The sequence below is a fragment of the Phalacrocorax carbo genome, chromosome 17, assembly GCF_963921805.1.
Source record: "Phalacrocorax carbo chromosome 17, bPhaCar2.1, whole genome shotgun sequence".
NCBI lineage: Eukaryota > Metazoa > Chordata > Aves > Suliformes > Phalacrocoracidae > Phalacrocorax > Phalacrocorax carbo.
Genome location: NC_087529.1, coordinates 6,304,609 through 6,330,881, shown reverse-complemented (window position 1 = coordinate 6,330,881; position 26,273 = coordinate 6,304,609). Strand labels below are relative to the sequence as shown.

The 26,273-nt window shown below is 36.1% G+C and overlaps 1 protein-coding gene across 4 annotated transcripts in view; it reads left to right on the top strand.

Moving 5' to 3' along the window:
• NF1 (neurofibromin 1) overlaps positions 1-26,273 on the top strand; it is a 107,328-nt gene that overhangs the window by 26,471 nt on the left and 54,584 nt on the right. For 2 of the 4 annotated variants that reach the window (XM_064467978.1, XM_064467979.1), the window contains 24 exons: positions 900-1,034; positions 1,587-1,700; positions 3,839-3,918; positions 5,284-5,407; positions 6,943-7,086; positions 7,817-8,063; positions 8,391-8,464; positions 8,576-8,659; positions 9,280-9,720; positions 10,140-10,279; positions 10,886-11,008; positions 11,431-11,514; positions 12,151-12,267; positions 12,822-13,003; positions 13,109-13,320; positions 13,961-14,122; positions 15,598-15,701; positions 16,592-16,727; positions 21,391-21,453; positions 23,400-23,558; positions 24,405-24,502; positions 24,647-24,793; positions 25,193-25,339; positions 25,672-25,782. In XM_064467978.1, coding sequence (XP_064324048.1) covers positions 900-1,034; positions 1,587-1,700; positions 3,839-3,918; positions 5,284-5,407; positions 6,943-7,086; positions 7,817-8,063; positions 8,391-8,464; positions 8,576-8,659; positions 9,280-9,720; positions 10,140-10,279; positions 10,886-11,008; positions 11,431-11,514; positions 12,151-12,267; positions 12,822-13,003; positions 13,109-13,320; positions 13,961-14,122; positions 15,598-15,701; positions 16,592-16,727; positions 21,391-21,453; positions 23,400-23,558; positions 24,405-24,502; positions 24,647-24,793; positions 25,193-25,339; positions 25,672-25,782 — 3,428 coding nt within the window. The remainder of the gene's footprint in view (positions 1-899; positions 1,035-1,586; positions 1,701-3,838; positions 3,919-5,283; positions 5,408-6,942; positions 7,087-7,816; positions 8,064-8,390; positions 8,465-8,575; positions 8,660-9,279; positions 9,721-10,139; positions 10,280-10,885; positions 11,009-11,430; positions 11,515-12,150; positions 12,268-12,821; positions 13,004-13,108; positions 13,321-13,960; positions 14,123-15,597; positions 15,702-16,591; positions 16,728-21,390; positions 21,454-23,399; positions 23,559-24,404; positions 24,503-24,646; positions 24,794-25,192; positions 25,340-25,671; positions 25,783-26,273) is intronic. The other 2 variants (XM_064467980.1, XM_064467981.1) reach the window with 1 other exon arrangement.

Below are 26,273 nucleotides of genomic sequence, written 5' to 3'. Positions count from 1 at the left end.
CTCGTTGAGGGCTGTGCACACTGTAGGCATGAAGTATAAACTCAGTTTTTGAAAGCCTTACAACTGGTACAATCCATGTACACTTACTTCACAGCCAATGCTGTGTATGACTGTGTACGTTAAATGTATTGGTCATATTGCTACCTGGATTCTGTTGCATGGACAGCAGTCATAGAATATGATATAGTTCACACTAGAGTCAAACCAGAATACCTTATGTGAACTCTCAGTACCTATCTTAAAATGTCCTCCATTTTGCATGAGGAACTTGCCTGGTACAGAATTAGTTTACTGATTTTTCAGATGAAGCTAGGTGGGGTTTTTTTTGGTGGGTCGTGTGTTTGTTTGGTTTGGGTGGTTTTTTTGGTGGTGTTTTTTTTTTTTTTTTCATTTAAGCAATGCACTGTGTACCTTTTGAAAACTGAAAGGTGCATTTTTCAGAGGCTGTACAGGTGAAAATGCTATCAGCTTGACTGTGATTATGGCAGAAAATAAAGATAATATTTTGCTTTTGGAAAAATATTCCCTACACTCATGTATTCAGGCTTACATGGAAACAATTTATTTCTCAGACCAAAGAAAATCTCTCTAAATTCTTAGTAGCCCTTCTATCCATTTTGCTTTTGCCAGTTTGCCTTATGCAAAAACTTTTCTTATGTCCACATGCAGCGCTCTAAAACAATTGTTAAGTAAACTTCAAAGATATAATAAAGTGATAGCATATGCATATGTAAAAGGGGATTTTTAAGTAGAAGGCTATGTGACTATACCTGAGTGAATGTCGTACACTTTTAAACTTTTTCATCAATTGTAGATTATAAAAGCAATACAATTCTTAAGATGTTTCATTAAAACTATTAGGTAGACTACCTTACAATGTGATTTTTGTCTTCCATCAGAGTCTTACATTTAAGGAGAAAATGACAAGCCTTAAATTTAAAGAAAAACCTACTGATTTGGAAACCAGAAGCTACAAGTTCTTGCTGTTATCCTTGGTAAAACTGATCCATGCTGATCCAAAGCTTTTGCTGTGTGTAAGTATATCATACTATTAGTTCATAGTGAAATTTACTTTTGAGGTTACTAAATGAATTAAAATTAAAAACACACACCTTACATCTAGGATACTTCCTTACTATGGTTATAATGCTTCTATTCTTTCAAAGGAAAAAGACAAAACTAAAAAGAAACTGTAAGAAATTTTACAGAAGCAGAGCAGCACAATGAAAGGGAACATAAAGCTCTGTGACTGTGAAAGGAGTATGGGGGGAAGGAGAGGGAAGTAGAACAAGAAAACTACAATAAAGCAGGGGAAATCAGCCATCATTTCAATGAGCAGAAAGGCAGATGAGTGCTTAGATCTTCCATTTTCTCAGGGCTGTTTATTGTTTAATTTAAAAGTATTTCAATTCTGTCAAAGATACAACATGCAAGGAGTGTCATAGCTTAAAAAGAAATTAGGTACTCTCTTAAGAATCCAGAAATCCCCCTAGTTTAATTACAGGAATGCCACTGTAGCAGTCAGTAACATGGTCAGTCATTCAAAAGTTTTATGACTTAAACTTGCCTTCCTTTTTGCTGTTTAGAATCCAAGGAAGCAAGGGCCTGAGACGCAAGGTAGCACAGCTGAATTAATTACAGGCCTTGTACAACTTGTTCCGCAATCCAGCATGCCCGATATAGCACAAGAAGCCATGGAGGTAAGGGGTATATTCTCTATGCCAAATGATTAGTACACAGAGAAATCAAATTAAAGCTTTTGTAGAAGCTCTGAAGTATTGATTAGCTATGAAGTTCTGTGTCTTAGAGTTTGGTCTCTATTGATCTTTTTCTAGATGTCTCCTGCACTGAAAGCTTTACAGGAGAGGCCTATATGAAAATTTTAATAAGCAATTCATACTGCCTCTTGTGACTACTCTGCACCTCTTAATATGGTTTGTTCATCCCTGGTGTTGATCAAATACAGTTTGACAGTTCCTCTGTTCTATCTTTGCAGAGAGCACCATTAGGCTTGCCCCTTCTCTTCTGTGTTTTCTAAATGTCTGTGAGAAAAATCCCTAATGCAGTGGCTGGTCCTGTATTCTGTTGTGAATCAGAGGAGGTTGTATGTGTGGGAGGGATGGATTGGGTATTTCAAGGCTACTGACACCCTCATCCCGCCAGCTTTGACTGAAGAAGCTAACAGATCACCAAAGTTACTTCTGATTTTTAGCCTTTCCATGCAAAGTTGCTGATTCTTTGACTTTGACAGTTCAGTTGTAACATTTGTGTGGTTTTAGCTACGGTGGGTCTCCAGAGCACTTCATATACAATGAAAGCAGGCTTCAGCTTCTCTTCATGCACAATGGAAGAGAAAGATTTATTTACTTTTTTTAATCCATGGTGCCAGTTATATTATCCTGCCTTTTTCAGATTCCCATTCTAAAAAGTGCACTGTAGAGTGTGTGCTTCATTGACATCTTTCATGTTTTAGGTTTTCACACGCAAACTGAAAAAGGGATTAACTATACCTATATGCTATTACAGCTTTGCATAAATAGTTGAATTTTAGTAGGTAAACAGAGGGTTTTTTGTTAAACCTTGCCCCAACAAGAACTGCCACAGGTAGTGTCAGTATGCTACTACTTATCAGTATATGAAATACATATTTCTTGATAGTTTAATGGCAGAATTCAATAATATTTCTTGTATAAGAATAATCCCTTTCAGTGTGAAAATCTCTGAGGAAGTTTATATTTGGTGGTAACATCCTTAACGTCATTTACGGGAAGTTAGAGATTAAAAAGTTTTGGCCGTTACATAATTTCATTTTGGTGTACTGTTCAATCTTGGTTCTTTATTGATCTTAATCCCTAATCTATCCGACTGTTGGCTTAACTGAGGATCAGCCTCTCATGTCTGTTTTTGACTAGTAGGTTACTAAAGAAGTTCTGGAATATTTGTTTAAGATAGGAAGCAATTTGAAATAACAACTTAAATATTGTTGAGGAAAGCAGGGGTTGGTTTTTTTTTTAGTGCCCCTTTTAACAGCAATCCCTTGGCAGCAAACTTTTTTTTTCATTTCTGAGGGAAAAATAGCTAAGACTGTTGTCATTTCTCTCTTTAACTTTTGTTTTCACCAAAGTGAAAATTTATTTGCCTGCATATCAGACCCAAAGTAATAAGTGACTTAAGAGGAGAGATTTTGTTTGCAATAGTTGTTTGGTATAATTAAGGGTAAACTTCTAATCAATAATTTTCTGTTTGTTTATAGCCTTTGACCCATTTAACTTTTATCAGATATGTATTTCTTCTGAAAATTGTTTTCAGCAAATTTATAAGTAGTTGATTTTTGAGATTTTTGTGGTTAATCTGACTTAAATCAAAAGCAGAGACTAAACCTTTGGCCATAGTTCACCAGTATGTTCTTAGATATGGTGGGAACCTATTCTTATCTAAGTTTTTGCTCGTGCAGGGAATGGTTTCAAAAAGCAAAATATTTGCCTGTCCTGTCTTGGCAAAGAGCTTCATCTACGGAAATTTTGTTGTTGCCACTAGAAGTTTATATCTGTAGGATTGGTTGCATTCATTTTTTTGCAGCTGGACATTAAGTACATAAAAAAGCCAAAATACAAGGTAAAATCTCTAGGTTTGGTTACAAATATGTAATAAAGACTAAAATGAAATACTTTTGACACAGGCTAACAATGAACTCTTGTTCTATATAAAATGCTTTTTATATCTTTTGTTGTTTTTAAAAACAATGTCATTACTATGTGATTGTACCTATTTCTCTGCCTATGCTGATGTACTTGGTACATTTCTGCCTTTAAGTGAAACTACTTTGTTTTGAATTTAGGCCTTGCTAGTTCTTCACCAGTTAGACAGCATTGACTTGTGGAATCCTGATGCACCTATAGAAACATTCTGGGAAATTAGGTGTGTAAGTTAACTTCTGTAAATTAGAGAAATAGCTGCTGTGGTTTGTCTTTTCTTTTGAAATAGCTGTGACTGATTTGGGAAACCTATGCAACAGCGGCATGAATCTGCAGTCAAAATTATTATGTGTGCTCATGAAAACATTTTATCTTCCATATACAAATTTAACAAAAATATAACAAACACTTTGCTGGCTTTCTTAATGACTCTCTTCAGCCTGATATTAAGGTGTAGAAATTATTATTAGCTTTAAAAGTTAGAGACTTTTCTACCTCATTCAAATGTTTACTACTTGTTTAAATTCTATTTTATCTTTTTGGGGCTGAAGGAGGGTAATGCTAAGCAGTTCCAGAGTGTGATTTTGCTAATCTTGACTCTGAAGCCCTCACCTAAAGAAGGTAGTAGTTTGTCCTGACCTGTGATCTCCATTTGTCTTCCCTGCATATTTAAAGAATTTTTATTCATTAGAGTCATCTTGCTTTTTATAACTTCATAGCAGCTGTTGCGGCTCATTTCTTTGAGAATATTAAGGGAAATTAAGTTCCAAAAAAGTCAGAATTACACAAAGTGCTAAACCAAAAAATAGGAATCTGTAAACTCAGATTTCTAAGAATTGCATGAGCTAAACAATTTAAAAAAGAAATATCTGGCGATCTAATCTGGATTGGTACAGGTGTTTGTTTTAGAAGAAAGGGAGCGACAATCTAGGAGGAACACTCTGGCCAGTATCAACAAATTGGCCTGCATGACTGCTAAATAATGGCTCAAGGGGCTTGTTATGGGACAGGTTTGGGGCCGAGCCTTACCTAGATGGGCAATAACTGAAACTCATTACTGTAATTTCTAATAGTAGAAATGAGTTTGTGGTCTGTTCGGGCTGGGGGAAAAACCCATTAAAATTGACACTAATTTGGACCCTTTGGCAGTTTTAACAGAGAGTGTGAGGCCTGAATGGATATGAAGAAGGAACATCCCTAGATGTGTTCCTTCCAGAACAGAGTTGAGACACGTTATCAGAGCAGTGTAGGTAAACTTGTACTGCCACTGTCTGTGCTGTATCTGTTCTGTGGATAAATGGAGGACTTCTGAATCGACAGCCCTGGAGTCTGGACTTCTAACAAGTACCCAAATTGCTTAACTTCCTCTAGGGAACTAAAAAGGCCAGCTGGGCGGTGGGAAGGGTCAGAGGGGAGCTTTCATTTAAAGTACACGCCTATATTATTTCTAATATATATTTTAAAAGATGTGCTAGTATATGTATAGGATATTCATGCTAATTGCCTATTTCTATGTAAAATGTAATAATATCTTCAGAACTTTTGTTAGTAGATTATAAAGCTAATGCTGAATTTCATTTTGCTACAGTTCACAAATGCTTTTTTATATCTGCAAGAAACTAACTAGTCATCAGATGCTCAGCAGTACAGAAATCCTCAAGTGGCTGCGAGAGATTCTCATCTGTAGGAATAAATTTCTTCTAAAAAACAAAGTAAGTAAATGTTAACCTCTATCTGTTAGGATCATTAAGATTAGTTGCTCTCTGTTTTGTCACTCCCTTTATTTAGCAGGTTATTTTTATGATTGAAGGAGATTTAATAGCTACACCTACTCTTTCTGATTTCCTCTCTGCTGAGAGATGGTGCTTTGTGAGGCATCCTTGATTAGAATTGTTAACAGAAGTTAGGTTTAGGTTTGGGGTGGGGTTTGTTTGGTTTTTGTGGTTTGTTTTTTGTGGGTTTTTTGGGTGTGCTTTTTTTCTTTTTTTTAACTTTAGCTACACAGGTTGTCTTACTTGCTTGAAAAAGGTATGTTTCTCAGAAACCTGGTGCGTGGTACCTATCTGCATATTACAAAGGGAAATGGTTCACAAGATGAGGAAAAGGGAAAGTTAGTTTTGATAAAACAGTGCTTTATGGACTAAATAAAAATTTCTTTTTGTATCTCATGTTCACGTGAGCCCTAAAATTCTGACTTGCTTCTTTCCAGTAATCTCAAGAGACTTTTTCCAAGCCAAGCACACATGGCAATGCTATACTTGCTAGAATTAAAACCAGACTTGCTGTATTACTTTTTTAATTAATGATCTACTAGAAAAAAAAGGGTTTCTGCTTTTTCTGTCTGAGCTGAAAGGAGCTAACATGAGAAGGATACTATCTTATGTGTAGTATATATCATGCTTAAAAAGTCCTCTTTCAGCAAGAGGATTTTTAGCTTTAAATGACTATTTTCTTCTCTTTTCAACTTTGGTAGCTCTGTTACTGATAGACACTACTTTTTGTCTGTGCTGATGCTGAGTAGTAGGATTTTTCTTTTGGTATCTCCATTTTAACATATATTTGTAAAACATAATCTCACATATTGCAGCTGAAGACCTTAGGCATTCTGGCTTTCTATGAATTCAGGAAGACTTTTATATTTGGCCTCTAAGTGGAAATCAACTGTCCTTCAAATAAGAGCATATGCTTAATATTATCGTTCTCCTTCCAGTTAATAAGTAATTAGCTGTTTTAAAAAATCTCTTTCCTCTTAGTACTTAGAGGATGTTCATTAATATCAGGATCAGACAAAGATAATAGTTGTTATTAGAGCTCTGCTTCACAATCTCAGTTCCTGTTTTTCTGATCTAATAGAAAATGTATAGAACAAAATGTACAGCGCTCCTGAGCTTGGCTTCAATAGACTTAGCCACATCTAAATTATATTTGTGTGAGTATGTATTCTGTGGACTAAAACCAAGGAGCCTATAGGGCTTTCAGGGGGCTCCAAGAAAGGGAGGAGAAGGCATCATTTTGTGCTTACCTCAAGTTGATGGTTTTTGAAGATGACTCTCCAGATAGTTTCTTAAGGGGAAATATCGTTCTACGACACCATTAATATGGGTAACTTTATAAAGCCCTGAGAGCGCCAGTGTGAAAAGTATTGTGTAAATGTTGAAGAGCTTTTTAGCTTCCTGAAATCTATCCTTTTTACCCTTTTTTTTTTATGAATAAGTTGATTTATTATTTTTCTTCCCTCTTTTTATAGCAATCAGATAGGAGTTCCTGCCACTTTCTCTTCCTTTATGATGTCTCTGGAGGTGGAACTAGTCAAATTTCTCTAGACCATGAAGAGATGATACGCTGTGCTCCAGGAGCTACCCTCAGGAAAGGGAAAGGGAATTCTTCCATGGTAAGTAATATATGATAATAATTCTTCTTAACACTTGGGGAGAAAAACCTGTGTGCAAATAGAAATTAAATTACTTTGAGAGTAATTTTAAAAACCCATTATTTAAGTCTGAGGAGGAAAAGACATCTCTATCCCACATAATGTATGTATCTAATATGCTAATATGCTGGTTAATAATGATGTTTCAGACTTCAAAAAGTCATGCCTTTTCCAAGTTAAAATGTTGCTGAATATTTTCTTTTCTTAGGATTGCACATAGCATCTCTACACATTAGTCTGTTGTTAAGAAATCTGAAATTGCACTTTTTAAAGTATCGCATGCAGTTTGAATGTACTGTGAAGGATCATAAAATCAAGCATTTCAGTGAGGCATACCCTTTGACAGACAAGTTTCTTAAGCCTTGTTTTACTACTAGTTCTAGGTATAAGAACAAATGAATTGGATACTTAGAACATGTTTTAAGAGCCAAAACTTCTGTGTTGTTTTTAAATGTATACTTTTACAGTATCAATAAGATTTTCCTAAGTATATGGTTATCCACACGAAAGAAACAGATTCTTAGCCGCTGTGTTCATGCACAGCATGTAAGAGCTCTGATCTTGTTTAGGATTGCTTATTCATATTGGAATAAAAGCAGTTTTAAAGAAAAATTTGGATAAGGCTGAATTTTAATAAAATTGCCCTATTCATAAGCAATATTACCAAATTCGGAATTCTCTGTTTCCCAAGGAAAGTACAGCAGGATGCAGCGGAACACCAATCTGTCGCCAAGCCCAGACAAAGTTGGAAGTTGCCTTATACATGTTTTTGTGGAGCCCGGATATTGAGGCAGTCCTTGTTGCAATGTCCTGTTTCCGTCATCTCTGTGAGGAAGCAGATATCAGATGTGGGGTAGATGAAGTCTCAGTGCATAACTTTTTGCCAAATTACAATACTTTCATGGAGTTTGCATCTGTTAGCAATATGATGTCAACAGGTAAGAATCGTTAATCTGTAAAATGCCTTTCTGCCTGTGTAATAAGAGTATTATTTGTGTTTGAGTCCTTCAAAAAGGTTAAGATTCTTGATTTGATTGCTGCTCCTGCTTTCACTGAAATAACTGAATCATCAGAATTGCTAGAAAGAGTAGAGAATTTGCGTGACTGAGTTCATAAGAATTTTAGAGTGTAATAAGAAGAATCCTTTTCCAAACACTTTAAGGGGAGAGATGTACCTCTGTTAATTTAATAATTACTTTCAAAGTAAATATTTGATGTAGGTGGGTTTTCAGAAAACTTGGTTAATGTTCTGTGCCCCTTTGTAGGGAGAGCAGCTCTTCAGAAAAGAGTGATGGCGTTGTTAAGACGCATTGAACATCCAACTGCTGGCAACACAGAGGTAAACTTTATTCTGAATTCATAAACTCTTTGCGTGCATATTTTTTTGAAAACAGAAAATACTGTTGCTACAAGTCGTTTTGAAGTTAAATCTTGATATATCTTATTTTAGGCCTGGGAGGATACACATGCAAAATGGGAACAAGCTACAAAGCTAATCCTTAACTATCCAAAGACCAAAATGGAAGATGGGCAGGTGACTATGAATTTTTCCATCGGTTTAACCCTTAGAAATCCAAAATAAGTATTTCAGCTTATTTGTTTTAAGGAATTGAATTTTAATACAGAAAATTAGTTTTGTAGGCAGACTGAAGGTCTGTGAACATATTGCAGAAAAATAATAGTAATCACTTGTCCACTATGCTTACTAAGGGACCAAGAAGTAGTCTGACTTGAGTTGCTTTAAGGGAGATGGGGGCTGAGCTTAAAAATTAAAAGGAAATTGAAAAAAAAAGAATAGTGAAAACTCTGGAGTACTACTAGAGAAAGTATGAAATCCCTTTTGCTGGAAGTTTTTAAACAAGCTGCTGGCTATCATGATTTAGATATGCTTTATTGCGGTGCAGAGTAGGAAGTTGACTAGGCAACTCCCTTCAGTCGTTTTTAGCCTTGCTTTTTCAAGTTCTCTGAAAAAAGTGCCTCTGTATAGATTTCTGTTCATAATATCACAGTAAAGTATAAAAGGTGAATCTTAGAAAATTTTTGAGGTTGGAATTGTGTATGGCAGGAGGTGTTACAGAATACTTCACAATTCTGATCTCTCTCCATTAGTTATGTTTAATTCAAGAGATTTCATCTTCAGCCGTTCTTTTGCAGGTTACTGACAGCCTTCATAAGACAATTGTTAAGAGGCGAATGTCACATGTCAGCGGGGGAGGCTCCATAGACTTGTCTGACACAGATTCCCTTCAGGAGTGGATCAACATGACGGGGTTCTTATGTGCCCTTGGAGGAGTGTGCCTACAGCATCGTAGCAATGCAGGATTAGCAACCTACAGCCCACCTATGGGTCCTGTCAATGAGCGTAAGGGCTCCATGATATCCATGGTGTCCACAGAGGGAAATGCAGAGACTCCTGTTAGCAAATTCATCGATCGATTATTGACTCTGATGGTCTGTAACCATGAGAAAGTGGGACTTCAGATACGGACTAATATTAAAGATTTGGTGGGTTTGGAGTTGAGTCCAGCACTTTATCCAATGCTGTTTAACAAATTGAAGAATACTATCAGCAAGTTTTTTGATTCTCAAGGGCAGGTAAAGTGTTGATATATTCCTTTACATTTGTGTCTTAATAAAAGATGTCTGTCTTGTCTTTCACGTAGGAAGTTGAAACTGATACCTGCTTGTGTTTTGTACAAAAAAACCTGCGAGCATTGTGATTGACAACATGCATTAATAATTATTGTATTTGTGATTCCAGGCTATATTTAACATGAAGTAATTGAAAATAATCTTGACTTCTTAGTGAACTCTGAGTATTGAATCTGTTCTCAGAATTGTTATGGCTGGTAGTATTGACATATTTAATCCTGACATATTGAAATTCATTTGGCTAGGTGATACTAGAAAAATGCTTGCCCATTAGATTTTTGAAATGCTGCAGTATTTGATACATACCCATTTTTTGGGGGTGTGTGTGTAAAGAATTAAGGCCACCAATTTTCTCCCTGCAGGTTCTGTTAACTGAGACGAACACACAATTTGTAGAGCAAACTATTGCTATAATGAAGAATTTGCTTGACAATCACACGGAAGGGAGCTCAGAACATCTTGGACAAGCTAGTATTGAGACAATGATGCTAAATCTGGTTAGGTAAGAAATCTTGTTGAACTTCGTATACCAAGTAACATGTTTAAAAACTGAGGTAGACCCTTCTAGTTTATATCTTTTCTGTTTGCATCTGTGGAGAAGCAGCAGCTGATTTTCTGATCCTCCTCCTTAAGGTTCTGACAACTTAAGTAATCGTGGAGATCATTTATACTGTAGCATAAAGTATGCTGATGAAGGGCGACTTTTGGGTTTTTTTTGTGGGGGGTTTGGTTTTTTTTTTTTTCCTTTTAAAAAAGAACTAACTTTTTCCATACTCGGCCCTATTCTTGTAAGCATTCCTGGTGTCTTTTCTATACAGTGGTGTTAGTGGTTAAAAACCAGCTGAAGGGCAGATTTCTGTTCAAGTTCATAATAGCAGAAAATTTCTTTGGCCGGAAGAAATTTGGTGCTGGTCTTCAGCTTATATGGGGGCTGGCTTGCTCACTTGGAAAATAAATAAAGATAGCCCAAAGACTTGCTAACCCATTATGCAAGTCTGCTGGGTCAGACTGGGCCAGTGCATAGGTTCCAGCATGGAGCTCAAGGGATTTGTCAAATGTGTGGGCCTTATAGTATGAAGTATTTTATCTAATTGCTTTTTTCCTTCAGGTATGTGCGTGTGCTTGGAAATTTGGTACATGCAATTCAAATAAAAACTAAGCTATGTCAGTTAGTAGAAGTAATGATGGAGAGGAGAGATGACCTTTCATTTTGCCAAGAAATGAAATTTAGGTAAGTCCTGCATTATATAACCTTTAGGATAGTGTCATGGGGACAAGTGTAATTTTGTAATTTGGGTATATGTTTTAAAAAAATAAACCAAAACCTGTCTCACACTGGTGTTCCTGGTATAGGGATAGTACTCCCATCTTTGTCTCAAGAATAGTTTAGAGCCTGGTGCTGCATTAAAACTTTATTTTGATTGTGGGGATACTAAACACATGTAAAAAATCTTGTGTGTGATACAGACTAGAGTGTTACTTGGTATAATAAAATTAGTTCAGTTCATCTTCAGTGTGTTGTGGTTCAAACAGTTCTTACACTGAATTTGTAATAATTAAGAATGATGCCAACAGTAGTGAGCATGTTTGGAGGAAGAGTTGTTTAAAAACAAAACAAGCCCAAAGCTGAGGCAATATATTTATATGTAACAGGAACAAAATGGTGGAATATTTGACAGACTGGGTTATGGGAACATCTAATCAAGCAACAGATGAGGATGTGAAATGCTTGACAAGGTAAGAAGGAATACTATTAAACTGTTGCTAGAGTTGCTAACAGTGTTCCAGGTGGCGTTTGATATCCACAGATGAGCTGGTTCGTGTGGACTTCCTTTAGTGGTAGTAATTTTAAGGAAAAGACAAAAATTGAAGCCTAAGTTTTGGTGAGCAGCAACAGAATTATATTTAATGCATAGCCTTAATTAACGTGGCTTTTGATGTGTTTTTTTTGTTTTTTAATTTTTTTTAATCTACTGAATTTATTTTGTTCCTTTTAATACTTTTTTCTGATTTAGCGTTAGGACTGAATGTTTTATTTGCTAGAGCTGTGTCTTCATGTGATGCATTCTAAACAATAAAATCATCAAACATTATAGTGTTGAATTTGTACTTAACTGGATTTTTTAGTGACAAATTTGGTTTGCAGTTGTTGTCCTTAGGAGATATATTGCTGGAACCTGTACCGCAGGATGTAGTAGCTTTTTTCCTGATGGACAGGACTTTACTAGAATAATGTTTTTTTCAATGTTCTTTTCACCTGCTGTTAGATATGTAAGGAGAAAGGATGTGGTACTGGATGGGAATATCATTAAGGGGAAGGAGAGACTAATTCTGCTGATCTGATTCACAGCTTCTTAAAACTTCATTTTTCAGAGATTTGGACCAAGCGAGTATGGAAGCAGTGGTCTCTCTTCTTGCTGGGCTTCCACTACAGCCTGAGGAAGGAGATGGTGTTGAATTGATGGAAGCGAAATCTCAGTTATTTCTTAAGTAAATAGTGACTTTCAACTGTTTTTCTATACAGTGACTCTAAGTAGATGCACCATATGACATTTATTACAAACTATGTTTTTTCTTCTGGCAGAAACAATTTCACTACCCAACAGAAATTGCCTCTTACGAATCCATTTTCAGAATTCTCTACCTCATAGGTTTATAGAAAAATTTCTGTTTAGAAAATAATTATAAAATTTGGCTTTGTTTCTGCTCAATGCAGATGTATGCTTAATTCATGAGAGTGATGAGCTTGCTTTGGTATTATATTTTTATCCATGAAACTTAAAATCTTTCAAGACATCTGTTTGTAAAGGCACACCTGTCAAATTCACTTCCTTGGTTTGAGAGAATTTGCATACAAATTTTAGGACAGTGCTTTCTGGTTGTTACAATACATTTGAAGGTTTGGACCATGCTACAAGAAGGATTACTTGGGACAGTTAGATTTTTTTGGGAGGCCTTTTGTCTATTTGCTACTCTGTGGAAGTCTTTTCAGATGGATGCCTTTGCAGAAGCTGTTTTACTGATCCAAATCTCTTTTTCTTTAGATACTTCACACTGTTTATGAACCTTCTAAATGACTGTAGTGAAGTTGAAGATGAAAGTGCGCAAACAGGTGGCAGGAAACGTGGAATGTCTCGAAGACTGGCTTCGCTACGGCACTGCACTGTTCTTGCTATGTCAAATTTACTCAATGCAAATGTGGACAGTGGTCTTATGCACTCAATAGGTAAAGTAGTTAGAGATAATTGTACATAAATTAATACATAATGAAGACATTGGTATTTAATTTATTTTTACATCTTCCTTAGTAGTTCTGGGTTTTTTTAATCAGGCTTGGGCTATCATAAAGACCTCCAAACAAGAGCTACGTTTATGGAAGTCCTCACCAAAATTCTCCAGCAGGGAACAGAATTTGATACCTTAGCAGAAACAGTGCTAGCAGATCGGTTTGAGAGATTGGTGGAGTTGGTTACAATGATGGGTGATCAGGGGGAGCTTCCTATTGCTATGGCTTTAGCCAATGTGGTGCCTTGTTCTCAGTGGGTAAGTTGATTCATGCATTTTATTTCCTACATTTTTGAAAATACTAAGACTTGAAATAAAAATTAGTACAAACGTTAAGGGTATAACAGTCTGCTAAAGGCAGATTAGACCTACCGTTCATGATAGCTAGCCTTTCCTAGTATATCGTTGAAAAGTGTACTGGATCTAATTCTCAGAGATCTCAATTATAAACTGCATTTTTATAGTAATAGTAAATTTAATAATAAAGTTAATATATAGGAATAATTTTATATACAGTTATTGTAATAAATGTATCTGGGCTGGTTATTTGTGTTATTTGTGTGTGTGCTGTAATGCAGACAAACAACTGTATTTGCTCATCTAGATTTTAGCAAGATGAATTGGGCTTTGTTATACAGCAGAATAACTGCTTATCTATCTGGACTAACTGTTACGAATTTGTATGACTGGATAGCGTGAGGCAGATTTTTAAACAAGCGATAGCGTAGGAAAGATATAAAGAGAGATTGCGTATGCTTAATTTGATATTTACGTGCAAGACTTCATAGCAAATTTAAAGCATTAGTACAAACTGCTTGGTGTTTTTTTCATAATAATTTTTTTCGTACTTGCTTTGGCTCACTGCTAGTCAGACTAACATTTCATTGCTTCTTTTAAGGATGAGCTAGCTCGCGTCCTGGTCACACTCTTTGATTCCCGGCACTTGCTCTACCAGCTACTCTGGAATATGTTTTCAAAGGAAGTTGAACTAGCAGATTCCATGCAGACACTCTTCCGAGGAAACAGCTTAGCCAGTAAAATAATGACTTTCTGTTTTAAGGTATATAATCTAATCTTTCTCTCTGCTACAAATCACTTCAATGCAGGAAAAGTTTAGGAATACAAAAATACAAACCTAGCAGTCTGTGGTGTTACATGCTTGAGTAACTGGATTAGATGAAAATAGTACGGAATTGCCTTTGAGTCTCAGTTCAAGTTAGTCTCGGCTCTCGCATCTGTTAGGTTTAGGGAGTTTTGCTTTTAATGTTCTAATGTTTGACAAACTAACTCTTGTAGATATCTTATGCTGTTGTTTAGCCCCAGTCAGCAACTAAGCACCACCCAGCTGCTCCGCTCACCCCCAAACCCCAGTGAGAGAGGGGAGAGACTCGAAAGAGCAAAAGTGAGAAAACTTGTGGGTTGAGATAAAAAACAGTTTAATAGTTAAAATAGTAATAGTAATACTCCTGCTACTACTAATAATAGTAATAAATGAAAAGGAAAACAATGAGAGAGAGAGGGGAAACCCAGGGGAATAAAAACCAAGTGACACAACTGCTCACCACCTGCTGACTGACGCTGCCAGTCCCCGAGCCGAAATCACTGCTTCCCCAGGCCATCTCCCCCCAGCTAATGTACTGAGCATGACGTCATATGCTATGGAATATCCCTTTGGCCAGTTTGGATCAGCTGTCTTGGCTGTGCCCCCTCCCCTCCCGCCTTCTTGTGCACCTGGCAGAGCCTGGGAAGCTGGAAAAGTCCTTGACAAGTATAAGCACTACTTAGCAACAACTAAGACATAGAAATCCTCCTGGAACTAACCTTTTGCCAAGACTTCATGACTCAACCGGTTAGGCTTAAGCTTATAGTTAGTCCTCTTGAAAGTTTCCATGACAATAAATGTTTCATCTTGCCTAGTCTGTATATTCTGCATTGTAAAGAAGAAAACCGGTTGCAGTAACAAAAATGTTTGCAAGATTTGTAGGTTGCAACATAGGTTACTAGTTATTTAGAAACCATAACTTATTTGATACAAACACCTAAATATTTGTAAAAGTTTTAGATATCTTAAAGTCCTTCCCTAAATAATCTTCAGTCATAGTAGGGCTCTTTATACTTCTGACTAGTTTAGTTATACGAGTGATTCTGTGACAAGTACCAGCTTGAAGACTGTTGCTGATGGCATTTTTGTAACGGGCAATTTAAAGATGGGGAGACAAGCTCTGAGGTCTTCTATAACCAGATGGGAAACTTAAATAACCAGATGGGAAGGAATCCCGTCTGGTTATTGTGGTTATTAAAGTGACCTATAGTTTTCTCTAAATAGGAAATTAATTTAAATTCTTGTGGAAAATTGATCTCAGGTATGTTTCAGAAGTGAGGCTATATTATAGAAACACAAATTTTACAGAAATCTGGCTTATGCTCAAACAAATCAAATGTTTTCAAGCTCTCTTAACAGTTACAGAATTTTGGAGTGTTCCTGTGTATTGCCATGTTAATCTGGCAACCTATTCTAATTTTCTTTCTACCCAGGTATATGGTGCTACATATTTGCAGAAGCTTTTGGAACCTTTATTAAGGACTGTGATCACATCCTCTGAGTGGCAGCATGTTAGCTTTGAGGTGGATCCAACAAGGTTTGAGATTCAAGGGGGGGAGCAAATGTATTTATGCATAAACATGATTCCCAGTCATCATAAATATAATAGGATTCCTTTTTCCATGTTGCAAATATTTTTTTTCTCATACTTTCATACTTTTCCACTCCTCACTTTACCGGACATATTGATTGTATCTGCAATCCTTATACCCATGGAGAATGATACAGAGCTGTCCAACACAGCGAGATGAGTTTTGCTGCATGTACTCTAAGCCCTGGTGGAGGAGGGAAGATAGAGAGCTCTTGCAGGGCCTCTTCTGCATGCTACTTCATACTTTTATGTGGGCTGCTAATGTTGGGATTTCCAGCAGTACCAGAAAGCGTCTGCTTTAGGTCACTGTATTAATTACAGAAGCAAGATGGAATGTGTGCATGTTGGGTGTAAATTTTTGTTTCAATTTCTTTTATATCACCTCAAGACTTGGATTTAGTGACTGTTGGTCTGTTGCTTTGAATTATCTCTAACTCTTAGAAAAACTTTACGTAGTTGTCTTTTAAGTAGTTTACCAGAAGATAGGTCTTCTTTTTAATAGTCTAACTCTCAAATGTCTGTGTCTACCTCAAAGATTCCTTTCAGAGAAACCATGAATTTGATAATGCAATTATCAGTTGGAATTATGTATGCGTGTCTTTGTGTGGAACAGTGTTAGAGAATTCCAATTATAGCTGTCTGTTACTGACTTTTACATTACCTTATATTTGTAACTTACATGGTTTAAAATATTGATGGAAGCTTTTGTGTAAAAGATCATGATTATTACTGTAAGACTTCTATTTACCCTGGGAAATAAGGTTACTACCAAACATACAAGTACAGCTAGTATTATTTATTTGATGGTTGGTCATACATTTATGGGTCTGTTTCAGGCTGGAGCCTACAGAAAGCCTTGAGGAGAACCAGCGGAGTCTCTTGCAAATGACAGAAAAATTTTTTCATGCAATCATTAATTCTTCTTCGGAATTCCCACCACAGCTTCGCAGTGTGTGCCATTGTTTATACCAGGTATGCCTGCAATGGTAGCCTGCCCCTTAACTTCGGGTTTTGTTTTTATAATTCTAGCAGTGTGGAGCTTGGTCCAGTAGTAGGTGCACAGTGGGTGTTTCTTAAAGACTGTTTTCAGACATTTGTTAAATAACAGCAATCTAAATGTAGGGACTGAATGGTGTTTAAGACTTGGGTTGGCAATCAGGAAGTGACTAACATTAGAGTTTTTTAAGGAGTTGAATCACAGCTAAGAACTCAGACCTAGTAAGGCAACAATAATATCTGCTTTAGCATCTCTATGGGAGACTAAAGGTTATCTAGGGGGTAATGGTTATACTTGCTTCTATCAGTTTATCATGAGGGCCATCTATAAGGAGGGCAGCAGAAAGGGAAAATACAAGAAAAAATCCCTGCTGGGATGAGAGAACGCAGAAGTGTGTTTTGACTATAGAAACAGTGTACTTGCTTACTTTTTGTACAGGATCAATTAAATGAGAAATAAATTTAATTTATTATCTAAAGGTCTGGGGGACCATGCCTTTATACACCATAATTTTGGGAATAAAATAGCTACTTGTGCAGTTACTGACTCTAGATAGTTGTTCCCTGCATAAAAATAGAGGCAATTTCTTCATGAACATTTTTCTCTGAAGGAAATCTTTCTAAAACTTGGCTATGAAATGTCTTATTCAGGTCATGGCTCCAGGAATGTTATTTAGTTGCACAATCTCATCCTTTCTGCCTTTGATGGAAAACCAGGTTAAAAATGGTGTAAGATGCTCATAAGAAAAATCCTGTATGGTCTTCAGTGGGACCACAGTAGTTACAAGTCCTAAATTTTAGAAACTGGATTGAGGCTGAGTATAATGGAAGGAAATAGATGTATGAAATGCTGCTGGCTGTATTTGGTAGAGAATTGTTTGTGGTTATATGTGCTTCCCTAAAGACCGTTTGTGGGTGAGGTCAAGACACTGCATCATTCAGGCTTTATTCTGATGGCGCTCGGTGTTACGTCTCATAATCACGTTCTGAAAGCAGGAGTCTCTAGGTCGCTGTGGACAACTAAGGAAAGCCATTAATTTGTGCTGGGGAGGAGGTCCACTGGCATGTGATTTGGTAAATAACATCAGGCTTGTAGCTGGGATGCTCCAGGTGCTCTACTTCTGAGGATTATAGGTTCTTGTATTTGAGAGGTAGAATGACAACAGGAATACATTCTGGTCTACGAAGTAAAATATCTTCCATCTGCTATGGGCAACGCGTTCTGATGGAGGTGCTGTTGCCTGTCAGATGCCTGGAGTATGTTATGGTATACAAAGGGCTGCCATACTTTGGTCAAGCAGCTGACCAAACATTTTGTAAACACAGAGCACTGAGAAATTCAGCAGGTAAATATGAGGAAGAGAACCTGGAAGAGACAGATTTGAGTTCTTTTAATGAGGCAAATTACAGAGACTGACTTCTACTTGTGGCTAAAACTTCAGTGCTGTCACACAAACCTTGGCACGTTACCAAGCTGGGACCACCCTCTTCTTGCTTGTTTCTGGTATCACTTAGAAATGGCGCTTAAAGAGAAAAAAAAACTTTGAGTGGTGCACTGTCTTCTGTAGAGTAAATTCTTCTGTAGTGGTACCCTCCTGGCTGCCTCCCGTTCAAGTACCTGCGTTCTCTGCCCTCCACCCCTGACTCCTCTGCTCTGTCCTGTTTCTGCTGCTCTCTGTAGCAGCTCAGCAGCAGGTTGCTGAGCCAGGTATGTATATAGGTCTCTCTCTTGTTCTTTGTGTGTTTTTGAAGGGTTTAGCTGGTGCTAAAAATTCCACTGGGGTATACTCCTGCTGCCCTCGGGGCACATAGGAAATACAATTTCCAGTCCTGTTGAAGGACTGTCACTGAAGAGCTGTGCATGACAGAATAATTGAGCTGTGGTCTCAGTTAAGTGGTCTGGATTAATTGTTTTTGGCCTTTCAACCATAGAGTCTGTATCTCAGGTCTAAAGTAAAGCAAGGAAAACATTTTCTGAGCTGTGTGAACTAATTATGAGTAATAAAAAATTCTACACAGTGTAGCCTAGTTGAATTTTTACAGTGAATGCTGTATTAATAAATGGAACTACTGTGATTCTCAGAACTTGGAAGTGAGAAGCAGTGAATTGTATATTGTGACTGTTGTGGGTCTTGGGTTGTTATTGTGAGCTGTTGGAATGAATTAGGCATGCAAATGATGTGCCTTTGTTTCTGCTATAACAACCTGCATAAATCGCTTCTAAAGTCACCAGTTTCTCCTTCCAACAGTGGTTGTGCCCGGGTTGGCGGGGGGTGGTGTGTGGGTGGGTTTTTTTTTGGGTTTTTTTTTGTTGGTTGTTTGGTTTTTTAAATTAGAACATGAGTGGGACAGGTTGGTTTCCTTCAAGTTCATATGGCCACAGCCTCACAGACGTTGACTGGGAGTGTATTTGAGTGTTACTGAAACCATCACAATCAAACTTGATTGTTGCTTCCGTTATTTGACGTTACATTGTTCCACATGTTTTCCTATAATTGCTTTTATATGCTGTTACTACAGTGTATCAGATTTATTTCCATTTTGGTGATATGTTGCTAGGAACTCTTTCTATACAAACCATTTTTAGTTCCTATGTGAAATGGAATTACTAAACCGTACCCACCAGTGGGCAGTGCCAGAGATTCTTCTACGCAGACATCTCAAGTCTATTGGCGTTATTCTTGCCTTTACATTTTTTTTGGTAACAAGGGTAATTTGTTTATGAAAGAGATGATTTACTGCCAAATATACTAGTGGTATTAACTGATACTCAGCTTCAATGTTTACTATTTTAACTGTTTCTAGTAACAAATATATTTGTGTACAAATGTTTGTTCATCACAAATAATGTAATAATTCAGTCTGTACTTTAAAATTCCAGAAAGCCTTGAAGAGTTTGGCCTTTACCCGAAAGAAAGTACAATTGAAATCTCATTTTTTGGGGGTATTAATCCATTTTTATCATAAGAACCTAATAGGTTATTTTTATAAGGTAACTTAATTTTTTTTAAGGTGAAAGTGTTTCACCCCAACCAATAGCGTAATAGTAAATAAGGCTGAATTTTGCAGTGTCTTTTTATGCTTAGAGTTTTAAAGTAAACGTGTGTGCAAAAAATACTTATCAGGTGTGTTCTGTAAATGATTTGTAGCTAATTTTAATCAATGTAGCAACATTATGGAAATGGTGTATTTAGTTGGATATTGGGGTCTCTGCTGGCTGGTGTTTCTGTTACCAGAACAGAGCCCTAATAAGTGTTTTCATCTGGAAACGTCACATAACTAGTTACCATGACATATTCACCCTTGCTCGTTTTCAGGTAACGTATGTTTAGGAGTGTTATGTGGTCACGAACAAACCTGATCAAAGTAACTCATACAAAGAATTTGTGCTGGCTATTTTGTAAAAAATTTGATTTTTTTGTAATAGAGAGATGGAAATTTTATTGCTTTAAATGCAATAGCCTGGTGCATATGAAGTATGTATGTGACTGCTTCAGAATCTAACTCTAGAAATTACACAAAGTCAGAAATTCGGCAGAGGCACCATTGGTTAAATATTAATAGGTCCTGCACAAATTTGAACTATTTAAATTTAAATTTAGCTTGGTTAGCAGAATAGTTCTTACTGATTGAGGGGGGGTTTGGGGGTTTTTTGGGTAGTTTTTTTCTTTTTTTTTTCCGTTCTGCTTTTTACTCTGTCTCATTCTCAAGTTGTAGAAATTCTCTTCTAGTTCCAGTTTGTGTGATACCCTAAAGATTATTTGAACTGTTGGTGCATGCTTGCTCTCAAACTGCTGAGTATTGCTAGCCTTCAATTGCTACAGCTCCAGGTGTTGCTTGCTGTAGGGCATCTCAGTGATGCTAATTTACTGTTACAGCTAATATGAAGGTTGTAGGATTTAGCTCCAAGACCAAAATTTACCTCTGTACATGGGAGCAGCGCACAATGCTGTTGCTCAAATCCTGGTGGGAAATATGAGAGAATGTGATGCTTCTTGATGTGGGTCCCTTTGCATTTAAATGAAATGCAGAAATAAGCACAATCAAGTCAGATGTCTTGATTTGGAAATCTATCATAAATCAATGTAGACCCACTGGCTTTTTTCTTCCTCTTTCCACAAACTGTTTTATGGCAGTGTTTAGGTATTAAAGTAGTAATAACCATGAGGATTCACAGACCTAATTAAATTGAAGGACACACAGAGAAACATTGGGAAGATTTAAAACTCTAAATTTATTTTAAAAGTAATATGTTTTTTGAAGGTATAACACTTTAATATTTTTACTATTAAAATTATTTGGGGATGGACAAATACATTTGAAAGCTGAATATACCATTTAATGCCCAATATTGTATATCATGAGCACATTAATGTGGTTTGACCTTTAATCTAGCCAGAAATAGTAGAAATGATTGAAACGCAACATTTGCTTGTTTTGTATTTAGTGCTTTGTAAATAAAATGTAATAAAATTGTGGAATAAAAACTCCATCATCAGTCTTTAGTTTATATATTTCATTTTTTGTTGGTTATGTTTGTTACATTTTACTGTGTAATTTATGTACAAGTCAACATTGGTTTTTTGTTGCTGTATGTAGTTGGTGCTGTGACTTGTTTGTGCTCATCTCTGTTCTGTAGGCAACTTGCCACTCTCTACTGAATAAAGCTACCGTAAAAGAAAAAAAGGAAAACAAAAAATCAGTAAGTTTGGAGACCTTTTTATTAGCCATTTCTTTCAAAGCACAACCGAAATCTTTTGCTGTTTGTTCAAAACATCTTCACTTCAGTCTATTTGACCTCACTGTAAAATCATTCTACTAATTCTGGCACAAAATAGCTTTCATTTCAATTAACACTGGAATTAAGTTATATTTAAAATATTCTCTGTGTGCCTATTTGAGTAAACAAAAGACATTTTTAACATTACTGCTTAGTATTTAATACTCTGATTCTTCTACCCTTGCCACCACCTTCAAATTAAAAAAAAAGCGAAAGAAAAATGTTTTCTTCGGTTTGGGGAAAATCTGAGTTTGTTCAGTTGTTTTAACACTGTGGTTGACTTCAGTTTGCATCCTGGGAGAAGAACAATTAATATATATATGGGTTACTGGAAAGAAATGAGGCTTATATGACTTGTTTCTGATATATTTTCTTTTGTTTGCCTTGTGACTAAGCAATAAAATTTAGCCCTTGTATTGTTTACTGAGAAGAGCAGATTTCCCTTTTTAAGTAACTTGCTGTGTTAAAGAGTTTAGATATGTATATCATGGTAGTGTGTGTCATTAGAAGTTAAGACTTATACTTTTCTTTGACAGTGACCTCAAAAAATAAAGTATGAATAAAATAGAATGGAAATTTAGACTTCTATTAAATACTCCCTTACTTTTTTCTGTAAGTGAGCAGAATAGGAATCATGTTTAAATGCAAAATCTGTGTGCAAACTAGTATTTTACAAGATGATACTATCAGTAATTCCATCCCAAGGTAACTGAATGAAGTTGATACTGAACCAAAGTGATTCTTGATATATTATGTGTGTACTAATGACTTTATCTGTTTTAAGAAGCATGATTTGAGTTTGCACTAGTTACGTTTTGAAGTATTTTAGTAAAGTTGGGTTTGGTTTTTGTTTATTTTAAACAATATAACTTAAAATACAAAACTTGCTAATTTTGTTCTGTGAAAAGGTAGAATCTGACTTGTTTTGATTAACTGTTGTTACTCATAAGAAAATATACATACAGATATTGAATCTTTCTAGAACCACATGTAGCATATTTAAGAACTTTATTTTTGTCATGGAGCTTTATCTTTAACTTTACAAAGTCAAATGAAAGATATCTGGAGAATAGACTATCCTTTTAGTAACACATAGCTGATTTCCTAAAAAGAAAGATTTTTTTTTTCTTACAACATTTTCAGATTTTTTTTTTTCCTAGAAGAACAATATTTTAAATCTGTAGTTCTTACAGAAAATTCCTGCTAAGTGATTTAGGGCAGTGTATGTATAGGCAGGGAAGTACACTGGCCACTCAGCTCTGGCTCATTCTGTCTTTCCTCCTTTGGCAAATCTGTTGAGATGTGATGGTGCTGAAGAGCATTTCTACAAATATCTCCTTCCCACAAATTTAAAATTACTCCTGAAACTTTACAGCATAAGTCTTATTGCTGGAGAGGCTCTTGTGATCAATAGTGAAATTATAAATACACGAAAAAAAGACCCACTCATTTAAAAATAATTACCTGTATATGATGGGAGGACTCTGCATACCCAAGTATGAACATACGGTATTTGTCTGCTTTACTGTCAGTGTCAGGGTCCTGGAATTAAGTGGTCAGTAACTCTGAGATACACCTTCTTATCTTCATCCAATAGCTACTGTAGCAATTTCACCCTAGCAAGAAAGTTTGTACGAAAGCTGAAGTAAAGCTAGCGAGTGTCTGATAGCCCCCTCACCCCTTGTTTCCCTCTCGTTCCTGATTGTCCTATGATGCAAGATCTGTCAAGGCAAGAGTCCTGCTCAAATGTGTTGAGCTCGATTGGTATGGAAAGAGTGCGTAAAGTTGGATTACCATACAAGGGTTTCTTAGCTTGCTTTCCTTTTTCTTTAATGCAAAAATATTCTTTATAATTCTTAACTTCATAGGTTGTTAGTCAGCGATTTCCTCAGAACAGCATTGGAGCAGTTGGAAGTGCGATGTTCCTTCGCTTCATCAATCCTGCGATCGTCTCCCCTTACGAGGCAGGGATTTTAGATAAAAAGCCTCCACCAAGAATTGAAAGGGGATTGAAATTGATGTCAAAGGTGACTTAATAAATATTTTTATTTGGCCATATTGTATGTTCTACCTGATTTAGTTCTGTTCTTTGACTGGTATGGGAAATTTTAGGTAAACTTCTAGTTTTTTGTAGCAACCGTCATGTCTATTTAAAGTGCAGCTTCCATATTATGTTTATACATCATGTTAATTTTATAGCTCACAGCAAAGTAAGTATGGGGAATAGTCCGTATGGAAAAAACCCACTTTGCCAAAAGTGGTATAAGAACAGAATGTCTTCTGGCTCTTCACTTGAACTTCTAACCTTATTCAAAAACAAAGAAATCAGTGTTACTTTGAGCACAGTGACAATAATGACAGCCAGATATTGATTAAGTTCATACTAGCGCTAAAGAAGTCTTTTTTTTTTTTTTCCTATCTTTAATCTCATTTGGTATTATTTTGTGTAAAAATTTTAAAAAGGTTTAATGATGGCATACAAATTCTGTGGTCTGTGCATATTAACCATTTTAAATGTTGAGAAATTATAGTTTTCCTGAAATAGGTATAAGCTATTGCTTTTACAATTCTGGAAATTATACAATTTCCAGAAGAAATAGTTAACATTTAATAAACGGTGAGTATGAAAAATGATTTATTTCCCTGATCTAAACCAGAATAAAATTCATAAATATGGGAAGTTTTCTAGTATTTAAAAGTATGTGAAGGAAAATATTTTGAAAGTTGAACATATTTTGAATTAGATGGCTTGTTGGCCTTTTTCTGTCTTGATGTTTTTCAAGTTAAAATTAATATTTCTAACAATGAAGCTACTATCATAACAGTTAATACATTAAACCTTTATGTGTCTCCACCATCTTTTTATTATTTAGATACTTCAGAGTATTGCCAACCATGTCCTGTTTACAAAAGAAGAACATATGCGGCCTTTTAATGATTTTGTAAAAAGCAATTTTGATGCAGCACGAAGGTAGGCCCTTTGGAAACTTGCACAGAGTCTGTGTTATGTGTAAAGAGTAAGCGGAGAATGTTCTTACAGCCTTTCAATTTACATTGAGTCTACTTGGCAGATTTCCGTTACATGCTTATGGTTATTACTGGTTTTGAACTCTAGGTTTTTCCTTGATATTGCATCTGATTGTCCAGCTAGCGACACTGTCAATCACAGCCTGTCCTTCATCAGTGATGGCAATGTACTTGCTTTGCACCGCCTGCTGTGGAACAATCAGGAGAAAATTGGCCAATACCTTTCCAGCAACAGGTAAGACTTCAGAAATATTATGAAGAAGGGAATTGCTGATGGGGAACGAATATTTGGAAACGCTTTCAGATGCTTTTGTTACTATTACTGAGAATATCATGGCTGAAAAATCTTATATTTGGAAACTTGTGTCTTATTGACAAGCCATTATTGGGAACATGCCTAACATCTTTGCTGTCCACTCTACTGCCAACCTTTTGTGCAAGTGTATAGTTGTCTTATCTTTCGTAAAAATTGTTCTGTGTGTAACAAACATTTTTATTTGAAAGCTTTTTTTTTTTAATTTAAAAAAAAAAAAAATCCAGCTTGGTCAAGGTAAGGCAGGGTAGTGGGCAAAAAAACCCCCAGGAATTGCTGAGTAAAGAAGGACTTTTCTTTTAAGTAATGTGCTGTTTCTAGGGACCACAAGGCTGTTGGAAGACGACCTTTTGACAAGATGGCTACTCTTCTTGCCTATCTGGGTCCTCCTGAGCACAAACCCGTCGCAGATACCCATTGGTCGAGTTTAAATCTCACTAGTTCCAAATTTGAAGAATTTATGACAAGGTAATGAGATTATTATGGAGGAGACATTGTGGGTTTCTGGACTTCAGCATGTAAGGCAATATAAGTAGCTATTAAGACTCCAGCTTTCATTTTGAAGGGGAGTTTAAAAAGATGGGTCTACATATACCTTTCACATTTCTGAGTAGATTTTAATTTCAAAAATTAAATTGAGAACCAGAGATGGCAGTATGTTTGTGATTTAACAAAGGTTTGAGATCGTGTGAACTTAATACTTTTGTTTAAAGATGCAAATAAAAGAGGGTTTGGGATTAAAAAAATTTTTTTTTTGAAAGGAAGTTGTGAAAAGTTGATGTCAATGTACTACTTTTTAGGCATCAAGTACATGAAAAAGAGGAGTTCAAAGCACTGAAAACATTAAATATTTTCTACCAAGCTGGGACATCAAAAGCTGGCAATCCGGTTTTCTACTACATTGCTCGGCGGTAAGGAATCTTTCACCTTCCCTGTCTGAAATAAGCATGTAAAATCAAAAGTATCAAGTGTATATAGAAAGGGACACCAACTTTGTAACAAACAAGAATCTGAAAATAGCTCACTTGTCAAATTTTGGTGATGGTGTTTTTTAATTGAGTTGTTTCCTAAATCAGAACTGTCATGGTTTTTTCCACCCAGGAGTGTGTGAGTATCTGTGGAAAAATATCTAAAATTTTAAATAGTATTAGTTTTTCACTGTCTCAAGCACTACATCTACACTACTACATCTACACCACACTACTGTTAACTCTTTACCAGTGATTTTAGCATCTTCATTTTCTGAAGTATAAAATGAGTATTAAGCTAAAACAAGGGATAAAATTTCTCAGAATGGTTCCTGTATCCCATTTTAAAGAGTAATACAAGTATTTAGAAGTTTCACACATAGTCAAGACCATGATGTTGCTTCAGTTTCACCATTATGTTCTAAGTGACAGTG